The sequence below is a fragment of the Sardina pilchardus genome, chromosome 6 (genome assembly GCF_963854185.1).
Source record: "Sardina pilchardus chromosome 6, fSarPil1.1, whole genome shotgun sequence".
NCBI lineage: Eukaryota > Metazoa > Chordata > Actinopteri > Clupeiformes > Clupeidae > Sardina > Sardina pilchardus.
In genome coordinates, this window is record NC_084999.1 from 5,298,169 (window position 1) to 5,318,999 (window position 20,831).

The 20,831-nt window shown below is 43.1% G+C and overlaps 1 protein-coding gene across 1 annotated transcript in view; it reads left to right on the forward strand.

Annotated features, from left to right (window-relative positions):
• Positions 1 to 591, forward strand: part of slc6a3 (solute carrier family 6 member 3) — an 18,697-nt gene extending 18,106 nt beyond the window's left edge. Inside the window, exon 14 of the mRNA XM_062537636.1 lies at positions 568 to 591. Within this exon, the coding sequence (XP_062393620.1) occupies positions 568 to 591 (24 nt within the window). The remainder of the gene's footprint in view (positions 1 to 567) is intronic.
• The last annotated feature ends 20,240 nt before the right edge of the window (positions 592 to 20,831 follow it).

Sequence of the window (20,831 nt, forward strand, 5' to 3'; positions counted from 1 at the left end):
GGTCTGCATCAGGTTGGGTGGTGTTGGGGTTCAGGCTCTGGCAAAGTGCATGAGGTTTGGTGGTGTTGGGATTTAGGCTGGTCTGCATCAGATTGGGTAGTGTTGGGGTTCAGGCTCTGGTAAAGTGCATCAGGTTGGGTAGTGTTGGGGTTCAGGCTCTGGTAAAGTGTATCAGGTTGGGTAGTGTTGGGGTTCAGGCTCTGGTAAAGTGCATCAGGTTGGGTAGTGTTGGGGTTCAGGCTTTGGTAAAGTGCATCAGGTTGGGTAGTGTTGGGATTTAGGCTCTGGTAAAGTGCATCAGGTTGGGTGGTGGGGTTCAGAGTCTGGTAAGCTACATCAGGTTGGGTAGTGTTGGGATTCAGGCTCTGTTGGTCTGCATCAGGTTGGTTAGTATTGGGGTTCAGGCTCTGGTAGTCTGAGTTAGGTTGGGAAGTGTTGGGGTTCAGATTTGGAATGGATTCATCAAGATGGTGTCAGGATTCCTTCTTATGTTACCATAACCAATGCTATCCTAAATGATGACAAAAATAAATCACTTATGACTTATGACACACTGACTTTATGCAGCTCCAACACTGGCTTGTGGTTTGAGTCGCTCCAATCAAAAAGGAGGTAGGCAGCACAGCAAACAATCGGCAAGCTCACTGCTGGAAAAATCTGTGGACGTGCCAACCAAGCTGTCAAGAAATAAATCCATAGAAACTAGTCATGTTTTCTCTCTTGTGATTGGGTATGTGGCTGTGCCGTGTGATTGGCCGCCTGCCGGCCTCAATCTAAACTCGATATCCAATGACTGTTAAACAATGTCTATGTTGTTCCCCCAGTACTTGTGTGTGTGTTTTTTTTGGTTTATATTTAATTATTTAATGACCTCATTGGCAGATTGCAGCTGAGACAAATTGATTTATGAGATGCGCTTGAAATGTCACTGGCAAATCTCTTCTGAAAAAACAAAACAAAACAAAAAAACACAGTGCACATACAACAAACAGACATAGCATAGATCCAGTCAGAACCACCATCAGGGGAGCAACCAATCAGGGTGACACAATTAGCGGAGCAACCAATCAGGGTGACACAATTAAGGGAGTAACCAATTAGGGTGACACAATTAGGGGAGCATCCAATCAGAATGACACAATTAGGGGAACAACCGTAAAATGCGGCATTGTCTGGGTTTTCTGATTAATTTGAAATTATTCTGTAAAAAACACTGAGAAGTGGCGCTGAAATTGATCATCTGATCCAACAGAACTAGGTTCATAGCCATTCCCACATGAGCTGCTATTTGAGCTTCAGCTTTAAAAAGATTCATCAAAAGCTCTACAATTTTTTTGCTTTAGCAATCTCGCCTTGCTTCAGTCTGTATAAGCCATAGCATATAGGTGCACACAACCAATAAATTCCTCAGTTGGCGTTTCAGTCCAAGTCAGACATTTCTAAATGAATCTGAGAACATAAAACAGCCTACTTTAACCATAGCAGGGAATCCTTAACATATGACACCCCTCCTCCACACACACACACACACACACCTTATATGTGACTGCAGGCTAGTAAGAATCTCAAATGGTTGTAATAGTATAGAGTTAATTAATGACTGCTATATAATTGGCAGCACCCCTACATTTTTCCCTCTCAGTAGGCCCACCATCTTCTCCATAGCACTCCACAATGCTCTATCTATAATCTTAAACTGAAACCAAAGACTTGAGATGAGCAGAATTGTCGACAGCACAGCTTAGAGTGGGTTTTCCTGTTTCCTGTGATGATTCTAGTGTGTGTTTCCTAGATTATCAAACCTGCTGTGAGGTTGTTTTTCTGTGCCTGTACAAGCTTCTGAATATGTTTCTGCAGAAGACAATGTGGGTGTAAGTTTGTTATATTTATTTATCTGATATGAAAAAATCTGAAACCGTGTAGATGCTTGTCACAGTTGAGAGAGTCCATGCAGATGTAAGCCCATTTGGCAAGAAGATGTGGGCGTGCATTGAAGGAAAATGACATAGATCAGTAAAATGACAAGTCACTTGGCCAGAACTGCAAGCATGAGACACCCATAGAGAACCAGCTGTGTGGAGCTTAGATGATGATGGGTTTCTTAGTTGACAGTCTGTCTTAAATGTCCAAAAGCAACCCTCCCCACCCCATCCCACCCTTTTACACCTGCTGTGGTGGATCAAAGTGCCTGATAAGATATTCAACATGATGTCTTTTCTTAGAAAATCATTTGACATGAATACGGTAATGTGATCTTAAACCACGTTTGTCTTATTATGTGACCTCAAAACACACCAGTCTTAGTCATGTGACTCACATAAGTCATTATGGGAACCTCCCCACCATCATCTTCAGTGTACATTAGACCACTTTTTTGTACCTTATGGCTTAGCTGACATTATCTTTAGTGGACATTAGATCACTCTTTCTGTTCCTTATGGCTTCGCTGACATTTGCTCCTTATGTTGACCAAGTTTTACATTCACTATTATCTCTTTTCACTTTAAATGAGACTGGAGTCTAGTTTAAGGTGACCAGATATCTGAGTCCAAAAACGGGGACATAATCCCAAAAATGACATTTTCAGTTTGACTATCAATCTGATCATCATAAAACAGAAAACATCAAAAAAGACATACCATTATTTCCCGACTGTTAGCCGTTAGCTTATACATTGATTTTGCTAAATTTCTTCAGCTATGAGGTTAATACATGGGGCCAGTTACTGTAATATGGTATTATATAGTTTTGTTTCTTTTAACTTGCATAAAACACTGTCATGTGGCTTATACACAATGCAGCCAATACACAGGAAATTACTGTAGGTAGTTTTTCTGTATTTTACCGGGGACTGTCCCCTGAAACCGGGGACGTCTGGTCACCCTAGTCTAGTTTCCCTAAATGTAAGCGAGATTACAAAATGGCTGCATGTGCCTGTGAAACATGAAATGATAATGACTGTGTCAGATTAGTAGGATGAGATTACTTTTAATGAAATGACTACATCAAGTGATAAGAGAGGTGACATTACAGAATTCTGAGATGTACTGGTTTTTCTGAATTGATTACAATAGACTAAACATATGTTGCTTTCTGTGTTAGATCTGTTTTTGTAACATCCTGATTCACTGTAAGCATCCAGGACTAAATTATAAATGGCCAGGTAGTATGAAATCAATCAGTTTATCTTCTCTTTTGTGGTGTATTGCTAGAAAAGGCATGTAGAGAGCACACAGGAAAACCCATTCACTGTGAATGATCATGGGAACAGGTCACACCCATCGCAGTACATTCAGGCATAACATACATTCAAATTTATTTTAGCACATTTTAATAGTTTGATAGTCGTTGTCCAACCCCCCCCCCCCCCCCCCCCTCACACACACAAGGAACCAGTTTTTTTTTATGAGAAATTGAATGAATATACAGACTATGTATCCTTGACATTTTGCTGAAATGACATAAAATAAAATGAATACTGCAATTATTTTTGACTGTTTTGTACAGACACTGTTCGCCATCTTTATGCCATAACATAACTTCCTATAATAGCCTATACAAAATAATGTAAAGCGTTGTGTACATTTGTGTGATTCATTTCTATCCATGTGCTTTGAGAGTAAGCATTCTGTGAAATCTATTTGAAATGTTCTTCTTACCTCAATCTTGCAACCCTCCAGGTCTTACTAGAGGGCATCATTGCTTATTTGATTATCTTTTGTCTGTGTAAATGTCTCTATGTATATATAACGTGATGTGCAATTGAAATCCTACCTTAAGCATTCCAATGCCATGTAAACTGTAAGACTGTAAGCTAAGACTAGCTATTTATGTCATTCATTATGGTATGTTCCTCGTACTTGGAAAAGTTTGTTCATGTATATCAAGTGAAGTATTTGTATTTGTGTACTGTATAATATTTTATTGGTTTGATATATTGGTTTGCACAGTGTTTATTTATTTTTTTGAGAATCCAGATTATATCTCAATAAAAAACATTAATAAATGGTATGAAACTTCTGTGTTTCCTTTTATGTAGCCTAAACAGTTAGGGCCATGCATGCACAACACTGGCACCTAAGTTCGTAGTGGAGTTCCCTGCCTAGCTGTGCCCAGTGCCTTGTTTCTTCCATCAGGATGTCTGGGAGGAGCTTATCCCTTTCCTTACACCTTACCAGTGAGGACACTTGGACACTTCAATAGACCTCTGAAGTTTGCCTACAAAAAAGCCACTATCTTTGCCCAAATAAGGAGATCCGGTATCTTGAGATTTTTTCTATGGGAAAATAACATGGGGATTTTCAATTATCGCATCTGTTAAACTGGGGATAATGACATTGGAAAATTAGAAGTTTTTTGCTACACAGTTTTGTCCACTGCCGTCTAGTGGATACTGTGATCTTTGGTAGGTGAAGACGGCACACTTTGATCTTTGCTATCCCAGAGCTAACTTAACTCCCGGATCTTCTTATATGGGCAAAGATGGCAGCTTTGGATCCTTTTTGTAGGCGAACACCAGATAACACTGAATTAGCTGTAACTATAGCTGTATTAGCTGTAAACTGAATTAGAGTTTAGCCCTTATTTTTATTTTATTCTTTATACAATTTCGACCAATAGTGGTGAAATATTGAGTCAGCAAATATTGGAAAATATGAAATATTGGGGAGCAAAGTGGAGTGATTGCATCTGCTTACATCTTCTCTGAACACACTACTTCTTCAACACTAGTTCTACCCAATCATTTTCTTAACCGACCCTCCACTGCAGTGATAGGTAAGAATTCTGTGAAGGATGGCACACTTTCACTATGTCATGACAACCATTATGGAATAATAGTCAGGTGTTTATAGTGTAGCTTGAATATAGAGTGGGGCAGTCATCCATATACAGTAGAGTCAGCCAGATGCACTGTCTAACTTGAGAAGAGACCAAGCGCCATACTTGAGAATGGCATATGCTAACATGCCGAAGCTAATCTACACGGTCTTGACCCCCTGGTTCTTCTTATCTGTGAAGTCATACTTCCTGTCTTGTGTGTCCTTCCTCCTGTTTGGAAGATAGCTCTTCCTGTCTGTGGAGTTGTCTCCAGGCCCAGGGTAGATATATTGGTCTGGGGAAGAGTTCTTCCTCTTAGAGAATGAAATCTCCAGGCTAGCCTGGTCCTCAGGCAGGATAGGGCAAGGGATTTTCCTAAACTAAACTATAATGTATGTGTCTCTCTCAACAACCCTTGATGGATTGTGTGCACTTGTGTGCACATGTGTGTGTGTGTGTGTGTGTGTGTGTGTGTGTGTGTGTGTGTGTGTGTGTGTGTGTGTGTGTGTGTGTGTGTGTTAGCTCTCCATCTTTAGACACAAACCTGTATCATGATTTATGGCAGCAACATCCATCATGACACTTTACAGGTGTGTGTGTGTGTGTGTGTGTGTGTGTGTGTGTTTGTGTGTTTGTTTGTGTGTGTGTGTGTGACCTGAGCGCAGGTGGTGAGCAGCATCCCACAGTACACTTATCATCTCCCAGAACACACCCATCAATCCACATCTGCATGAGAACACGACACACACCCATCAATCCACATCTGCATGAGAACACGACGGGGCCCTCTCTACAACCTGCTCACTGTTTGTGTTCACATGAATATTCTCTCTCTCTCTCTCTCTCTCTCTCTCTCTCTCTCTCTCTCTCTCTCTCTCTCTCTCTCTCTCTCTCTCTCTCTCTCTCTCTCTCTCTCTCTCTCTCTCTCTCTCTCTCTCTCTCTCTCTCTCTCTCTCTCTCTCTCTCTCTCTCTCTCTCTCACACACACACACAAAACACACACATACCTGACCACACACAACAGACAGGTGCCCAGAAACGCACATAGCACATAGATAGACATAGACAATCTGTGAACACACAAAGAAAAGAATCAGATAGTCATAACTCACACACAAACACACATTAATCACTGAGCACAAAAGGCGGCCATTTTGCAAGCCTACAGCGTGGCCAGTGAGTAAACAGTCTGCTAATCTTTACACAGCTCTCTGTTGCCCTGCAGACTGACAGCCACAGACTGCACCACAGGTCTGCAGGCTCAAAGCTGTCTGCTAACGGCAGAATCAATGAGGCCACAACATGCAAGGACTGAGGGAAGGCTGTGCGTGTGTGTGTGTGTGTGTGTGTGTGCATGAGTGTGTTGTTTCGATATATGTCTGTGTGTCAATTTGTCAATCTGACATAATGTAGATGTCGTAGATGACAGGTGTAGATGAGAGGGTTGAAACAGAGCTAGAGGCGCAAACGTTTCAACAGCCTTCATGCAGACCAGCGTAAGCCCTCGCTCGCACTGGGAGACTTGTGGAATTTCAGCAATAAATGAGTCATTATGTCTTTCTAGATCTGCTGAGGGATTTGGAACAATTTGTCATAATCTGCAAGTGTTTGTGATCATTTCAAGCCTAATCCTGTATTATTATTTTTTTTAATTCTAAAAAAATATCAGACCATGCTGCTGCCAGTTGCTGGTCACTTGCTAGCCTCCTAGCTACAGTAATATTTATACAGAGAAGTGTAATTTCTTTGAAATGAACTGAATAACATTACGTATTGACATTTGTTAAAGTGGATAGTTTATACTCAAGTGAACTTGCAACAGTATAAGTTTAAGCAGAGTCCCTCAACTGCTAGCAGATAGCTGTATTGCCATAGCTACTGCCATCCACTTGTGCAACTTTTTAAGCTAGTACTAAAGAATGACTCATTGGTATCATAACACAATTATGTTTCTCTGCTCTTATTGCTTGTTCAGAGAAAGAGTTTATTTAGTGACGTAAGGTGACACTCCCACTTATGCAGATCTGTCTATCCAATTTCGCTCCCACAGAAATCAATTACAGTGGGTACGGGTTGAGAATGCACCTTCTCCCGCGGGACTCCCGAAGAGATCCCGCAGGCCGTCAAGCCGATTTTTTTCGAGGCTAAGGCAATGTACCCAAACAACCACCAGGTGGCAGAAAGTTTCATCCCGCATTTCAAAATGATGAAGACCGCATATCCGTCAATAGTCGACTCCTTAATCTCATTTAATCATTACAATGAAGGTGATGACTGGCGAAATTATTCAAACGACGTTTCAATGAACCATTGTTGAAATGAATGAAAATGGTTATAGAAAATCGCCTACAGCCTAACGCCGACACAGCTGATTCTTTGATTGATTCTAAGCTGTTTTGATGTAGGGGATGGGTAAACTGGCGCGCTACAAACATGCTACCAATCAAATGTAATATTAGTAGGACTAGCCTACTTAGACACTTTAGTCATAGGCAACGTTGCCATGTTAATTTGGGCTAGAAGTGCTTGCTTGTGGTGGCGCTCCTGTCCGCTGCTTCTCCCGAATTGTGTGGCAAATTTGTCAGCAATCAGCTTAAATGTCAAATCATATTTATTTCTCTTTGTCGCCATGGTATTGGGGGAAACGCGGAGAAACGAGATGGTCAGTCCTCGTATTTTTTCTTCGCGTTTCGTTATAAGAAATATATAAGTAATGTAATGGTCAATTTGCTGCGCAATTGACCAAGCAACCGCGGACCGACAGAAAAAGAAAGCAAACGTTGCTGCGGAAATGCTTGCTAATTTGATGTGTTTAAACGTAGAGCCATACAATTAGGTGTGTCTGTTATTATGATAATTTTCGAGCATAACTGGTTGTCCATAGCTCAGTGACAGGTGTTAATAGCCTTGCCATAAGCACTGCTGCAGGTGCTTCTTTTATTATGCGGTTAGAGCATAAGCGCTTACTCATATATAACTCAGGGACAGGTGCAAAACCACCAACTGGGATGGATCGAAGGGCAAGCAAGCACTGCCACACAACGTGAAGGCCTTTGTGATGTCAACACTAAACAGAAAGTTTCCTACGATGGGGAGAAGTAGCCGCAAGGACTGCATCGATAAGATCAACGAATAGCCTACAGTAATGTTTTACAACCCAGCTGGTATCCGCTGTTCATTCCGACATATCCCCACTTGGCGGTAGGCCTAGGCCTATTTAACTTTTTTTTTCAAACAACGTGCCATTCCGACATGAGGTCATTAATAGGCTATTAATGTCATAACTATTAGGCTATCATTAGGCTTACTATGCATGTAGGCAGCTATGAGGACACTGAGATCTGGACCTCATCGGTTTTGAGAGCTGGAAATACATGTGTTTGCTAAATATCGGTTGTTGTGCATGTTGCGTTCGCGACTCGGGGAAGTGAAAGCAGTTCTGTAAAGACATTGCAAGTTTTCATGGCGATCATCTGCGCCGCGCCGCGCAGCTGTAGCTGATTGTGAAAGCCGATTGGAAATACATAAGTTTAGAGCGAACGTTTCAACTATGTTTGCCATGGTAGACAAAAACACTCAAATAAAACAATAGCCTAACAAATAACTGCATGCGTAATGGACACGGCTCTATATCCTAAATAATTTTCGAGGTTCGCCATTTGGTAATATGACCTATCCTTACTGACAATATTTGGATTGGACAATTTAGATTGAGCACAACTAAAGTTGCACGAAGGCAAAATACAGTCCTAAAAGCCTATTCTATATAGCCTGGCCAATATTGTATGTAGCGCCTCTCTAGCGTGTTGGCTATAGTGAGAGGTGGCTAACCTGAGTTCTTTAAACTCTATTCCAAACAATTAAACAAGCGGGGTTTCACTAATAAACTAATCAGTATCAAACTTGTGTGTGTGTCTGTAATTGCTAACTTGTATGAAACACTCTTTCCCTTAAAATCACTTTTTAAGCATTAACATGTACACTTTAACATCAAATGAAATGTCTTAGAATTACTTTTATCCTTTTAGCACACTTACTTTTAAGCAATGAATACTCGTTTTCTTAATTAACTTAATATATCAAAATAGTCAGTAAACACAACTGTTTTATCAAAATATATGAAATATTTACTTAGAAAAAGTAGGCAACTTCAACCAAATACTCTTGGCAAGATGAGTTGACTGACCACATCTCCGGATTGTCTCTTGCTGTAACGGTACAGCAATCCATCTTTCATGGACAGCTTCCCAGCTTCTCTCTTCAGTCTGGATAACTCGGGACTCATGTTCACATCCTCTGGCCAGCGCCCATGCTTGACAGCTTGGATGGCTGGTCCAATGGCTTCATCCTCTTCTTGAGCCTTCCTGAGACTCACTTTGGACATGAGTTCCAGTGACTTTAACTCCAGATGGGTTGGAAACGCATACAGGTCAGGAACACAGTGGGAAGACGCTCCAAGCTGAGCAACACAGACTGGTGTGCTGCATGCAGACTCTGGGACGCAGACTCTCTGGCAGATGGTCTTCACTCCAGACTGCGGAATAGTCACCCAGCCATTGTCGTCCTCTTCTGGCATGTTCCTTGACAACAGGTCGGCATCGATGTTCTGTCGGCCTGGACGATACTGGACATCAAACTCATACGTCGACAGGGCAGCAAGCCAGCGATGCCCCACCGCATTGAGCTTGGCTGTGGACAGCACGTACGTAAGCGGGTTGTTATCAGTACGTACGGTGAATCTTGCCCCATACAGGTAATCGTGGAATTTGTCGACTATGGCCCACTTGAGTGACAAGAATTCCAGCTGATGTATGGGATAGTTTCTCTCTGCAGAGCTGATCTTTCTGCTCGCAAAAGCAACTGGTCTCAAGCCTTCAGGGTGTTCTTGGTAAAGAACAGCTCCAAGACCCTTCAAGCTTGCGTCCACATGCAGGATGTATGGCTTTTGTGGATTGGCAAATGCCAGGACAGGTGCATGTGTCAAACAGTGAATTACGTGATGAAACGCATCTGAGCAGGATTTGTCCCATCTTTCTCCGAAAGGCTCGGATTCTTTCAAGTAGACTTTGTTCACATCTTGGACATACTTCTTTCTCTTCTGAGTTGGAGCATATCCCTTTGTGAGTTCAGTCAGTGGTCTAACGATTACAGAATAGTTCTGAATGAATCGACGGTAATAACCGCAAAATCCTAGGAAAGATTGTAATGTCTTCAGGTTTGTTGGCATTGGCCATGTAGTGACGGCTTCAATCTTGTTAGGATCTGGGGCGACACCATATGCAGACACGATGTGCCCCAGGTACTTCACTCGCGGCAGACAGATCTGGCACTTGTCCACTGAGAGTTTCAGCCCAACTTCACCGAGACGATCTAGGACCTTGAGCAGTCTCTCTTCGTGTTCCTCGAGAGTTCTTCCAAACACTATCACGTCATCAAGGTACACTAGCACTTGTAAGAGGTTCATGTCACCAACAGCCTTTTCCATTAACCTCTGAAAGGTTGCTGGTGCCCCAGTAATGCCTTGAGGCATTCGCTCGAACTGGAAAAATCCTAACGGGCAAATAAATGCCGTTTTCTCTTTGTCCTCTTCGGACATAGCTATCTGGTAATAGCCCGAACGCAAATCCAGTACAGAGAACCACTGACTCCCTGTCAAGGCATTCAGCGCATCCTCAATGCATGGTGTTGTATACTGGTCTGGTATGGTTCGGCTATTCAACAGTCTGTAATCTATGCACATCCTAATAGCTCCAGTCTTCTTTCTGACTACAACTATCGGCGATGCATAGGGGCTTCGCGACTCTGTGATGATCCCTGCCTGCAGTAGTTCTTGTAAATGCTTTCTCACGTCTTCGATGTCTGCAGGGGCCAGCCGGCGTGATCGTTGACGGAAAGGCCGGGAATCAGAAAGTCGGATTCTGTGTTCTACTCCTTTTGCTAATCCCACGTCCCACTCGTGCATTGAGAAGACATGTGACTTCTGAGCTAATTTCTTACATAATCTGTTCTTCCATTGTTCGGAAATAGGCGAGTCTCCAAAGTTGATCACGCTCTCATCAAAGTCAGAGGACGCAGTCTCCTTGGGGGGAATCGTCGCCACTGAATCAATGTGGTACACACATCCAATCACTGTTCCCACCGGTATGGAAGTTTCTCTTGAAGATTCATTCTTCAGTAGTATTCTCAAGCTGTTGACATCCAATGCCCCACTGGGCACAACCATGGGATGAAAAATCACATCAGCAGGTAAGGTGGCTGCTGGTGATGAGTCGATCATCAGAATTTCTTGAGCAACAGGCTTTTTCAGCTCAACTTTGCACACAACCTGAGCATCACCATCTGGGGGTAAGACCAAAGGGCCTGGACCCATCCATCTAACATGGCCAGCCTCATCATCATGGACCGGGACAGCAACACCCTTGAATGCAGGTTGATCTTCCTTGACACAAACACGAAGGCCTAGTGTTCGGGTGACATCGATGCCACTGTCTTTGCATTGATTCACCAAACGTCTAACATGGCTCGCATTGGTGCCCACAATGACAGATGTCTTATCTTCAGTCCTGGGGTTAGGACATATGAGAGCTAGGACAGTTACAGTCTGACTGGTTCCTAACACCTCAGCTGGATACTCTACATCAACTACCACATAGCCACGATAAGGGTAGCTAGTTCCAGACTCACTTAAACCCCACAAGGACAAACCAGATACAGGCTGAATGGGGATATCAGACAAGTATTTCTGGTACCAGTGTTCAAAAATGATCGTCACCTGAGAACCACTATCTAATAAAGCAGTGCAAGGTTGCCCATTAACCTTCAGCGGCACTAGGCTAGGCGGCCCAACTAACCCATCAGGAATATGCTCACTCTCAGACATGTCAGCTGTACTTTTCTTAACAGAACAGTTAACTGTATCAGCAACGGCATCACCTGATGGCTGGTTGTTCTTGGACAGCTTCAGAGCCTGGATAAGTCTCTTGACAACCTTAGCCTGGTTTTCTGTGTTTTGGCACTTCTTCGCAAAATGTCCACTCTCACCACATCGATAACAGAAGTATTCCTCCGATACTTTGAATGATCGTTGTGGGGAGCTGGCTGGTTTTGAGGTGTTCACAGCTGAAACAGCAGCTTGAGGTTCAGCTACTTTGTTTGTGACTTTCTGTTGCAAACGCTTCATTTGTTTTTTCAGAGCTGCTATCTCACTGTCCGAACTACACTCACTGTACACAACATTAGGGGGAATGTTCTCACTGCTAGCTGTTGTGTCTTGTACTGGCTTAGACGCGACAGCAGCAACTAGGGCCTTAAGTTCTTTGATCTCAGACTTCAAGTTCTGAATTTCAGTCTGTTTCACATCAGCATTCTGCCTTACATTTCCACCTTGCACAACAGGAACAAGCCTATTTCGTGAGGCCTCATATTCCTCTTCTGTGCGTATCTCCTTCAACAGCTGGAGAAAGGTCGGGGGCTTTGCTTTCCTCTCTCTCAGACGAAGGTTAACTAACATCAGATCAGAGGCTATCGCACCACGCAACAACTGTTCAAGTCTCGCTTTATCTGCACACCCAAAGGGAAGACCATCTCTCTGCACAACCCTATTCAACGACTGTTCTAGACGTCTTAGGAAGTCAGACAGCTTCTCACCTGACTGTTGCTGCAGTAAACGAAACGCGAAATACAACTCTTCTCCTGACTCTGCTGTTCCAAAAGCATGCTCAAGTGCCTCTAAGCAGTCTTCCGGGCTCACATCAGGATCACTAGCTCGTGCTGCCTTTACAATGTCCAGAGCAGGACCTCTAAGACTTTCCATCAGTCTCCGCCTCTTCTCTTTGTGAGAGCAGTCACACTCTTCCACCATGAGCCGTGCTTGACCTAACCAGTGGTCGAACTGCTCTTCTCCAGCTGGGGTGGGCAACAACCCAGAAAAAGTCCGAAGGCGGCGATAGCTTCCATGCTCGCTGGCGGACTTCGTCGTCTTGTTAAGCAAATCACTCACAACTCGCAGAATGGCCTCTGTTGACTTAGCAGCAGCAGCATCTTCCGGGAACAATGAGTGAAGGTCTTCAACGCGCTTACTTGGAGCTTGTGGCGATCCGGACGTCTGAAATTGTGTACTGGCTCGTGTAGCTTCATCTGCTATGATAACTGGCCACGGCCCTCCACCATTGATAGGAAACATTTCAAAGGGAACCATTTCACCTTTTACTACTTCCTTACATTCACACAAGACCAAGTATCGGTTATGTTTACTGTTGAAAGTCCGGCCTCTGACTCGCACACGTCCCAGACACTTCACTGTTTGCATTGTCTCTTCAATTGCACTGATGTCTAAATCTTCTTGAATGAGCACCATGACTGCATGAGCCTCATCTAATGCCTCGCCACGGCACCATCCCTTTAATTCTGAAACTAGCTCTGTTCTACGTTCCATATTAGCGAATCAGTTAACGCTAAACCAAAGCTTCAAAACACTGATTTTTAAATTGCAAGCTATACAAAAACAACAAGAAACCCACACTATGATCCACACTAGGATCCCAGCGGTGCCTCCATTTTATGTAGCGCCTCTCTAGCGTGTTGGCTATAGTGAGAGGTGGCTAACCTGAGTTCTTTAAACTCTATTCCAAACAATTAAACAAGCGGGGTTTCACTAATAAACTAATCAGTATCAAACTTGTGTGTGTGTCTGTAATTGCTAACTTGTATGAAACACTCTTTCCCTTAAAATCACTTTTTAAGCATTAACATGTACACTTTAACATCAAATGAAATGTCTTAGAATTACTTTTATCCTTTTAGCACACTTACTTTTAAGCAATGAATACTCGTTTTCTTAATTAACTTAATATATCAAAATAGTCAGTAAACACAACTGTTTTATCAAAATATATGAAATATTTACTTAGAAAAAGTAGGCAACTTCAACCAAATACTCTTGGCAATATCACTTTTCAAATCACAAATGCATTCACATTCACATTCAAACACAAGGGCCCAAGAAAATAAAATAGCCGGCAAAACCCTACACTACTTTCAAATACCCTTTGAATGTTCACACGATGCAGGCCTGAATGCAGCTCGAGTGCGTTGTAGCCTTAAACAAAATGGCTGCTTCACCACGCTGGCAAAAACAAAATAATGGTACCTGTTCTCGGTGTGTCTGTAGCTCACGCACGCAGGATCCAAGGCAAACCGCAGCAGGAGAAGGGACGAGAAGATTCACGCTGAAGAGGAGACTTTTGAAAAGAAGATTCACGCCACTGATGAATCCACCACTTGGAAACGCTATCCGGCTCCGTTGTTCGTCGTCGGTCACGCAGTTCCACACAGGCTTCACTAGTCAAGGTCGCTGGCCGCTAGCTTGTTAGCAAAGTCCATGCAAAAAGCACTAGCCACTTAGTCAGCAGCTAAGATAAACTTCTTTCTGTCTTGTCGTGTTGAGTAGTCCACTCAAACAAACAGAACTATCACCATTCACGTTTCTAACAAGAGTTCTGGTCGAACACTCACTAAACTGGTGCATTAACTATCACAAATGTCTGTTTTCAGCAGGCAACTCGTTTCACTCATCTCACTCGTTCGCCGCTCTTCCTCTACTCCCTCATGCTTCATGCGTGGTCTTCACGTTCTCTTCCTCCATCCACTTCCTTGTCCTTTTACCTCAACATACGATTGGCTCATTCACAAACTTTACAGAAATAAAGTAAATTCACAAAACCTTTGTGTAACTCTTTTTTCCTATTATTACAGGCATTTTTAACACATTTGCACATATATTATTACACAAGAAATATGTAACATTTTAAATGCAATATTCAGTTAAACATGAACTTTACTCAATACATTTATCTTATTGAGCAAAATCATAACAACATTGCTGGTCAATGAATCTTAACTTTTTAACCTATTTATTAACTATGAAATTATTTATTCAAACCTGTGTATATCTTAACCATGAATGAATTTCAACAGGGTTACATGTAGATGTGCAAAAGCAGCATTTGCGTGCGTGCTTGCCGGTGAGGTGTAGCCTACAAAAATGAGCATAACATCTGATTATTAATGGCTATAGGATATAGGCTAGAGAAGAGTTGGTTTAAAATTCAAGTGTAGTAAAAAAGTTTGTGCACATCCCCGGTCAAGGTGCAGAACAAGAGTAGGCTAGGCTAAATCATAAAAAATGGAAAAAGGTTCGCACACTTGAAATCCTTCTTTTTTGATTTTATTTTATTTTCTTTATCACAAAGGAATGACGTTTCGACCGTGTGGTCTTCTTCAGATTAAAATTCAAGTACGTGCGCTATTTAACCCCTCGAGACCGACTGCAGTCTGCTGACACAGCCAGACGACTCTCCCAACCCATTCATTCGTTTTGGCCGATATAACCCATTCATTCGTTTTGTGCGTAAATAGATTCCTGCATGCTGCATTACCGTGACCCTTAGCCTACCTTGTGGATGATTTTTTCTCATTGGAATACAGCAGGACAGAATGCCTTTTATCTAACAAACGCAAAAGCTGAGATTGTTGGAAGGACTAGGCTACTCAACAAACTTGTTTTTCGTTTCTGGGAGATCTCGTTATCGTTTTGGATTTTTGTCGGATTTTTATACTTATTGTTTGGACTTATGGACAATGAACTTTGAGGGGTGGTTGTTGTTAGTGCTTTACAAAGCTTTGTGTTAATAAGTGTCGGTCCTCCTATCCTTCAGCTCACTGCGCGATGCAGTTGCGCATAGTGGCCACGAAGTCATTAACTGTTTACGACACAATACATGATATTTGTGTTTTTCGTTTCTTAGATTTAATGCATGTTTGACATGTAAACAGGCCTTCAGTCCGTTAACTTAAGGCCTTTTGCATGGGGTAATAACCTACAGTAGGCTATTATGTGCGTAGTGGCTGCATACTCTTGATTATAATAAGAGGCAAATTGTTACAGGACAATGACTTCCCCAATGCTTCCCCGCAGCACAGTACATTTTAATATAGGCTAATATAGGATGAACAAAGTCTATGGACTTGCTATATTAAATCCAGTAGCCTAATAATTCTATGTGCCACGTCTTTTCACGATTTCGCAAGTGATGTAGTAGGCTACGTTTAAACATCGACAAACGTCTGTGAGACTACCCATTTCATGAAGAGCAATTGTCTTGTGCGATCATTCCCCCTCCCCCACACTTGTCTAACCAGTTCACTAGACATTATAGCCTACCTATATGCGGCATTGAGGACGATTGCCTCCCTTCCCCCTCTCTCTCGACAGACACTTCCTGACACTAGGGCTCGGGATCAAGACATCAAAACTTCGCGGGCACAGCCACATTGGCAGCTTCACTCCTTAGTTTACTATGGATTACTATGGATTTACTCCCGCCTTTTACTGTGTTCCTGTTACTTAGTTTTTGCCTTCTTGGTAGTATGTTGCTGTGTAGTGGGGTGTAACAGTGCAACCCACGATCGCAAGAGGAAAAGAATAAATCGCTACTATATTTCTGCTTCTTGTCTTGTGCATCTGAATGAATGGATATTACGTTCAGTGCGCTACCAAATGGCGGCGATATTCCTAGAATGCAAGGCGTGTGCCCGAGCCCTATTATGTACATGTAAAAATGTGTGTGTGTGTGTGTGTGTGTGTGTGTGTGTGTGTGTGCGCGCTGAACCACGAATTCACATATTAACTTTTCTTTTCAGCAGACATCGCAATCATAAAAAAATCGCAAAACTTTTTAATAAAATAGTGCCTCTTGTCTTAATGGGTTCCGGAGGTTCGTAGAGTAAGTTTTGAACCCCGGTCGCTGACGTATGATTAAGATGCCTCAACCAGTTACACCACAGTTCGAGTGTCAATCTCTTCGCACTTAGCCAAGAAATATAAAGGATTCAGTCAGTCGAGTTCAGTCAGTCGATTTATTTGCGGTGTGCACTTGAAACGCCGATCAAAAGTTCTGACATATTAAACTGACGTTAGATGCTGTTATATTGACGCACAGTAGCCCACGGTAGTCTATGTCTATCTCTGAATCAACATGAACATGCATAACGAGATCCATATATTCTAAGTTGCTAGAAACTTCTTTTGCGGAGCTAGGCCTACTAGTCGATGGTTACAATGAATCACCCTCACTGCTATCGCATATCTGACCATCCATTGTTACAATGTTACAAAATGCACGATCTTCTCCATGCATGTAGCCTACGGTTATAAGTAAAGTGACATGATAGGCATGTAGGCCTGTTAAAGATATTTCTGTTAAATACATTTTATTTTCATTTGTCAAAAGTGGTGGGGACAAAATCTGTGATAAAGTGCTGGGTAAGCTACCCAGCGTCGCCGGTTAAAATGAACATGCCTCCGTTTTAAAATAGCCTATAGGCCTACACATTTCTAAGTATTCCTAGCATAAATGTAGCCTAAATGTCCATCTTGTCCATCTCTTTCGTCTTCGCCTTGACAATAGCCTATTCACGGAAATGCGGTCTTGTAACCGTAATGAATTAATGAATTAATCTAAGGTTGCCTATCGAGTCTTTCAGGTTGAATTGAAGGCTTCTAAAACCATTTTCATTAATTTCAACAATGGTTAATGGAAACGTCGTTTGATTATAATTTCGCCAGTCATCACCTTCATTTTAATGATTAAATGAGACGGATTAAATGAGACGGATATGCGGAGCATTTCTCTCCCTCTCCATTGACCAAAACGTTGCTCTGGCATCTCTGCTGGACTGACTGAGTTATAGGCTACGTCGAGTGAGAGAGCCAGCTGTGAGGCACGCTGTAAAACATTCGAAAACTCTGAAACTGCAATCTGACATGCCGAGCGTGATGTCTCTTTTCTCCCCTTGTCACCAGCGCGGTGTCTTCGGGTTTTTCCGTGTTTTCCGGTATGAGCCGAACCTTCATTTTATTAAGGCGGTCTTATGTTGCCCCCTTGCGGTTGCAGTTTTAATTAAAGTCCCGATGCTTCGGGAGTCCCGATGTGCGGGAAAGAAAGGAGCATTCTCAACCCGTACCATCTGTAGGCTACGTTGCTCTATCTTGTTAGTAAAGCAAGGATCTTTGCTGCCATTAGACACAAGCCCTCAAGACAGATTCTCATCATTCAGCCAGGGCAAAGACAACTCAGTGTAACCATTTACACATACAGACCATATTGTTGTTATCGAACAGACGTATTGTCACCGATTGACCCTCGGTTGACACAGGTCAACTGGGTTTCTGTTGCTTAACCTTCTATTGTGAGTCTGTCACTTTGAATGTAAGCTTTGGATCTCTACTGCAGCCCTAAAATCAAGGGATTAGTCATGGGATTACTCAAACACACTATTCGCATAAGATCACACACATGCCCTTATTAGTCTATACATACAGAGAATGACATTTGTTGCGATATAAATAGTGCATTTGAGAACGAATTTCGTCCTCAGCGAAATACTACTATGTACTATTTCTATATGTATTTAATTGGCTACGATTTTGTGTCAATATGTTGTCCAAATATTTTTCCCCCACGTAAGAAGAAATGTAGCGCTTGCGTAGCTGCAGCGTAGTTCTGCCAGGTATACTTAATACGTCATTCATTCATTACCTCCGACCAATCACCAGGCTACATTGGCTTTATTAATGACTCTGCCCAGGCACCTGCCTTGTTGCTTTCAGGTGCCGATTTTCGATGTTCCCACCCTCCCTCCCTAATCACCACCAGGTCGGTCCTCGTCCAGTTGTCCAGGGGGTAGGCTTCGCCCCTGCTTCTCGTTCCAGCAGGATTTGCCAGGGTCCGCACGCTCACTACATAGACATGAAGGCCTATAGACATGAAGGCCTACTATATAGACATGAAGGCCTACTATATAGACATGACGGGCTACTACATAGACATGAAGGGCTACTATAGACAGACATGAAGGGCTACATGAAGGGCTACTATATAGACAGACATGAAGGGCTACTTTATAGACATGAAGGCCTACTACATAGACATGAAGGGCTACTATAGACAGACATGAAGGGCTACTATATAGACATGAAGGCCTACTACATAGACATGAAGGCCTACTATATAGACATGAGGGCCTACTATGAAGGCCTACTATAAAGACATGAAGGCCTAAGTAGCATACTGCACTCGTACTACTGTATGCTGCCAGCCTCCTGCCCTCTCTCCAAGGTGTCGTAACTCTGAGTGGACAAGATCACACAGAAGCACAGTCTGATGGAGATGTCTTACTGGGAGGAACGAAATAATTATTACCATCTGCCTGGACACTTACACAAGTAAATGATTTGGTCTTCAAAATGTTTTCGTTCCGTGTGGACCAGGGTTGAAAATCAATTCACATCTTCTGCATATGAACTACTGTAAGTGGCCCGTGATAATTTATCCATAATGAAAAGAAAGCTGTCCTCTGCCCTCAGGTAATATAAATTGGAACATCATCTATTTAACCCTTGCTATGAGCAGCAGTGAAGGCAGCCAATTGCTTTGGCCTCCCCCAGCTGCTAGTGGTCGTGACAGCCAATGTGGCCAGTTCATTACAGACCCCCCGGCGTAATGTGAAACGCGCTCTTGGGCCTTCTCAGGTGATTGTCCCCTAGGTGAGGCCGAATTGACCAGCACTGACGGGAGAATATGTTCGATAGATTCCTATCAGCTAAACAAATAGGAAGGAGCTGGGTGGGGGGGGTTCAGAGAGGGGGGGCAAATTCAAACACAGAGAGAGGATCGATCAGTGTGCCACGATCAGCAGGTGGTTGTATTTATGCCGCAAGATTGCCACAAATTGAGAGGGGGCCATGTTGCCGCCACACAGCAGCAGTCAGCATTACGTATTGATCCACATCTGCCATTTGAAGGCACTTCAGTTCAGCTGAATCTGAGAAATAGGAGAGCTCCCAGGGATAGGGGTATACCGTAAGGTACTGTGTGTGTGTGTGTGTGTGTGTGTGTGTGTGTGTGTGTGTGTGTGTGTGTGTGTGTGTGTGTGTGTGTGTGTGTGTGTGTGTGTGTGTGTGTGTGTGTGTGTGTGTGTGTGTGTGTGTGTGTGTGTGTGTGTGTGTGTGTGTGTGTGTGTGTTTGTGTGTGTGTGTGTGTGTGTGTGTGTGTGTGTGTGTGCGCATTTTTTGTTTTACTGGAAATATAAGCCCTCCCTGACCCGAAGATCTTACTTTCTGTGTGTGTGTGTGTGTGTGTGTGTGTGTGTGTGTATGTGTGTGTGTGTGTGTGTGTGAGCGTCTGTGTCTGACTGTGTGTGTGTGTGTGTGTGTGTGTGTGTGTGTGTGTGTGTTATCTACATGTCCCCTTCCTGTCTGTGCTATTTTCAGTGGTCAGGAAGAAACCAAGTCGATCAGCGTCTTCAGTGAGCTCTTGTGTTTGATCCCGTGAACCCAACGCCAACACCACACAGGAGGCAGACAGGGCTTCCCTCAGACTCCCACATGGGAAACCATTTTTCATCTCAGTCTGCTGACTGCAAATCAAGAGCCTTCACACTGAGGCGTCCATCTTTAGACACAGAGGATTAAAGAGGTACAAAATAATTCAGGTCAAAGGCTATCCTGGGTGTTCCCATCCTGCCTTGCGCGGTGATTTCAATCACGCAGCTAAGGCAGTCTGGAAACTAACACCCACATTTTCCCCTGATGTTGGCGACCAATCACATAACAGGAGAGAAATCAAGACCATGATGAGCTACGCACAGACGCATTTGATAGACATCCGTGGCGCCCAATGAACGGATCTGGGCATTTTTTCAAATACCAGAAAATGAACGTCTGGTTGCCAGACCACGTCTCATTTGAGAAGTGGTAGGCGCTAGCCAGGCTAGTCAAAGGCTTGAATAAACCTTGAAATCACCAACAGCTGAGGTGGCACTGATGAAAGATGATGAGAGTGGGGTTTTAAGGTGCTTGGCGATGGCGTGCCTTCACAAGCTTGCTTCGAGTGGCGTCCCAACCTAAACCATGGAACTTAGTAGTGCATAGCTAGGATTGGCTAGTGGGAATG